This window comes from Crocodylus siamensis, chromosome 5 (genome assembly GCF_052110815.1).
Source record: "Crocodylus siamensis isolate JL-2025a chromosome 5, ASM5211081v1, whole genome shotgun sequence".
NCBI classification, from domain to species: domain Eukaryota; kingdom Metazoa; phylum Chordata; order Crocodylia; family Crocodylidae; genus Crocodylus; species Crocodylus siamensis.
The window spans coordinates 89995080-89999292 of record NC_143399.1 but is presented as its reverse complement, the minus strand read 5'-3'; the positions used below and the strand labels follow the sequence as shown (position 1 = coordinate 89999292).

Sequence of the window (4213 nt, the reverse complement as noted above, 5' to 3'; positions counted from 1 at the left end):
TGTTTTTAAATAATAAAAAAAGAACAACTGGGGGTTTTGCTACAGTAGAGACAAGAAATGGGGTGATGCTGGGGCCAGTTGTGGAATTCCAGTGCTATAAAATGCAGTTTTTTACTGGGGGGGAGGCAGGATAGAGGGAAATTCAGCTCCAGGCCCTGATACTTAGGAGAGCTTCCAAGGGTGACCTGCTGAGGACAAGCTAAAGTAAAGTGTTTCTAATGTGAATGGCTGGGGAGGAATCTGGGCAGAAGGATAAGTCTGGGAGTAGTTCTTGGTAGCAGTGGGTGCGTCTACACATTCATTAATGCACTATAGTCACAGCACATTAAGTTTAGTACTTGGATAACTAAGTATTAAATCAATGAGCAGTAACTCATGCTACTGCGCAGTAGCACTGGTGCATGGGTTTGTAGTGACACTTATTGCACTGTTGCCTAATACTACTGCACAATAGTGTATTAGCATGGCTTTTGCCTGGCTCGCTACTGCTCAGTATTATTATGCTACTGCGCAGTTAGCGCCTTGTGTAGACACACCCAGTGTAGGCATACTCTGTATTAACATAGTGATAATTCAACTGACTCTGTACTGCACTATCACTGCAGGAATTGGAAGTATCACCATAAGTTCCATGAAGATCATTTGTTGAGTCTTATTGAAACCCTTGGGATGTGGGAGGGCTCATTACTTTTGAGAGTCAGGACATTAGTGTGATAGCACCTAACTCACCACAACCAAGGAGTTTCTTCTTGTGCATATTATTAACAATAACAAAAACATCTACAACTTGAATAATATTACCATGTTAACACTATTGGGGAAGACCCTAGTGAATGTATATTGCCTTTAAGTCAGTGGAGCTATGACAGCTAATGCCAGCTGAGGATGTGGTTTAAAAAAAAATTAATTCCTGACCTGTGCTACAATCATCAACTAATTTTATTACAATAATGTTAATTAGAGTTCCACATATACAACTGATGGGATAATTGGGTCCCTGAGGTCTGGAGTAATGTTAAACAATTGGATTGCATTTGCACATCCTGATTGGCACTTGAAAGGATAAAAGGGTTGTTTGATACTGCTGAGGTTTTCATCTGTGGTGTCAGGAAGCCAAGGTGTTGCAAAAATACCTGCAGATGGCAAGGGTTGGAATTTAGATGGAATTGTAGCCTGTCAGTTCAACTGATCCTGACTGTTGAAGGTACAAAGCAGGCACTAAACTTGTTGTTTCAGTGACTATAAAGATTTATTATTACTTGCTAACTTATTGATTTGCAGGTTCAATAAATATTGAAATTCAGCTCAGCAAAACACATCTATTTATCCCAGCCATTTTAGAGATGAGCAAACTGAAACAAAGAAAGATTATTAGATTTGCCAGGGGTCATACAGTGAGTTGGTGGCAAAACTAAAAATAAACCTTCTGAGTTCTTACTTTTAATCTAATACCCAAACTAGATGACCTGTGTTTGAAATGGAGGGTACTTAGAAAGGGAAGTATTTGGGGAAGAATCAGAATTAGTAGTGAAATGGTACAAGACTTGGTGTTACAGAAGCAATTTTGTTTCCAGTATGTAGCAAAGCCTAGGAGAAATGCAATTCAGAATGCCTTCTGGCTTGACTGGACAGAAATGTGGTCCAAGCCAGTAGTCTATTCCATTAAATATTCAGGGCTACAAAGTAATGAGACCAGTGGAAAAAACAATAGAATTCAATCACACTGCTACTGCTGATCTTTACAAAATTTCCCAAGCTCAGTATGGAGATTTATCTTCAATACAGCATAGACATTAAATTTAATGGCATTCTTTTCTCACTGCATTAGTTTGATTTAAAATGGGAGCTAAAATATTTCTTGTAGCAGATAATTTGAATTAATCTTGTGAATTGTGCCCTCCGTAGCTATAAAATACAGGAGAGTAAGCAAGACATAGTGGTGGATAAACTAAAACTAGTGTTATAATACTAAACAGTGGTGTCAAAGTCTGTTACATTTCTGTGTTTCTAAAACAGAAGAATGTAATGCAAACTGCAAGATATTTATTTTTATAGAATTAGATCTCTTGGAACTTCCAGAACTTGAACCAGAGTGTCTGGAACATCTACAAGAGAGTGCAGAGAATGATCTGAGAACATCAGGAAGAGCTTGGTTATTCACTGGTAATGATTCCATTTGTCTATTACATAAGTCACTTATGGAATACAGTTAAAAGCTCTGATTAATTATTAACTGCCTGTAAATGTGTGTGGGCCTAATTATTATAATTATGCCTACTATTAAAATGCTCCCTGGAAAATTAGCAGCAATTTAACAATGTATGGCAGCACATCACAAACACAGGGCAGTTGGGGAGCAGGAGCGGACAGCGGTGAGGGCGGCAACAGCTGTTTCCCCCTAAGGTCAGTGGGGCAGAGGGTATAGGACAGCTGAGGCGGATCCAGAGGGGAAGCCCTACGGAGCCCTCTTAAGTCGCCCGACGGGGAGCCATGCTCCTGAGCTACGCGTGAACAGTGTGTGCAAACACGCACACTCTGTAAGGGCGTGCCGGCATTTGCATAAGGCAGGCATGAGGTAGCTGCCCAGAGCGGCACCTCCAGTGAGCAAAAGCAGTAAGTGCAGCTCTGCAGACATGGTACAGACACGGAGTGCGGCTGCCAGGGGCCCCACCCTGGTGCTGCCGCCTGCCATGGGCTCTTCTGAGGCCTCCACCCAGATGGAGCTCATGGCGGGGTTGGCAGTCCCTTGCCCCCCTCTCTGTGGGGGGGGGGGGGTCAGTGGGTTCCTGGGGGGGTGGGGCCTGGTGGTCCCCTTGCCTGTCCCTCCTGTGCATGACTTAGGGCTCTGGAGGAGCAGGTGAGGGAGCTCCAGGCTGAAGTGAGCAGGCTGAGGGGGATCAGGGATGCAGAAGATGAAATTGATGCCAATCTCTGTTCTCTGCAGGCCTGGTCGCCCACTGTACAGCCCCCACAGCAGCCGTATCTAACACAGGAGTGGCAGAAGGTGTCCAAATCTGGAGCTGGTAGGCCTAGAGTGGTGGAAGCTCCTCAGGTTCACCTGGGGAACAGGTTTGATGCCTTGGCAGCTGTGATGGAGAAAGACAGAAAAATTGCCTTTGGCAGGGACGATGCCACTCTCCACATGACAAGGAATGGGCAGAGAATGAACACCAGCAGGAAAAAATTCCAGGTCCTCATCATCAGAGACTCCATCCTACGAGGACTGGAAGGTCCCATCTGCTGGCCTGACCCCATGGTGCGAGAGGTCTGCTTCATGCCTGGGGCTCGGGTTAGGGACATCACGGAGAGGATCCCAGCCTACATCCGACTTGAAGACCAGTACCCCATGGTTGTCTTCCACATGGGAACTAATGATGTGGCCAGGGGTAACCCTGACTGCATTATGAAGGAATTCGAGGCTCTGGGGGACAAGCTTAAGGAGACGGGGGTGCAGGTGGTATTCTCTTCTCTTCTGCTGAGTAGGCAGGGACGGCGACACGAGGCCTGCATTGGTAAGATCAACCGGTGCTTATGCAGTTGGTGCCACCAGGCAGGCCTTGGGTTCCTAGATAATGACCCATGCTTTCAGGCAGGGGACTTGCTGGGGTGGGATGGGCTTCACCTCTCTCCTAAAGGCAAGCGTGTCTTCTCTTCCAGGTTGGCTGATCATGTACGGCGAGCTTTAAACTAGCCTCACCAGGGGAGGGGGCCACAGGAAGACGAGGAGACACCACCCGAGCAAGACAGGTGAGGAGATTAGTGGGAGAGGTGCTGGGGTTCTCGAGAGCAGGGGATCTCAGTGTCCAAGACGAGTGGTCGTTCCTTAAGGAAATGATACTCAGGGACCAAGGGGTGACCATCCCAACAAGAAGCAAGGGGGGAAAGAGTGCCCGAAAGCCCCCCTGGCTCACTAAGGGCATCCGGGAATGCTTGATTGCCAAAAAGGCGATGTACACCTAGTGGAAAGGGGGTGCTATCACCAAAGAGGAGTATACCTCCTCTGCTCGGGTCTGCAGGGGAGCTGTCAGGAAAGCTAAGGTGGACGTAGAGCTAGGACTAGCGTCCAAAATCAAAGATAAGAAAAAGTCCTTTTTCAAATATATAGGGAGGATGAAGAAAGCACCAGGAAATGTGGGGCCCCTGCAAGATACTCTGGGCAATCTGGTGGTTGCGCCAAAGGAGAAAGGAGACCTCTTTAACCAATTCTTCACCT

The 4213-nt window shown here is 46.3% G+C and overlaps 1 protein-coding gene across 1 annotated transcript; it reads left to right on the top strand.

The window, feature by feature from the left end:
• Positions 1–2836: 2836 nt before the first annotated feature.
• Positions 2837–3920, top strand: LOC149864393 (uncharacterized; the record flags this gene model as incomplete). Its single annotated transcript, XM_090049842.1, has 1 exon — positions 2837–3920. A coding segment is annotated over one exon (855 nt), but the record flags the coding sequence as incomplete, so codon positions are not given.
• Between the last annotated feature and the right edge of the window lie 293 nt (positions 3921–4213).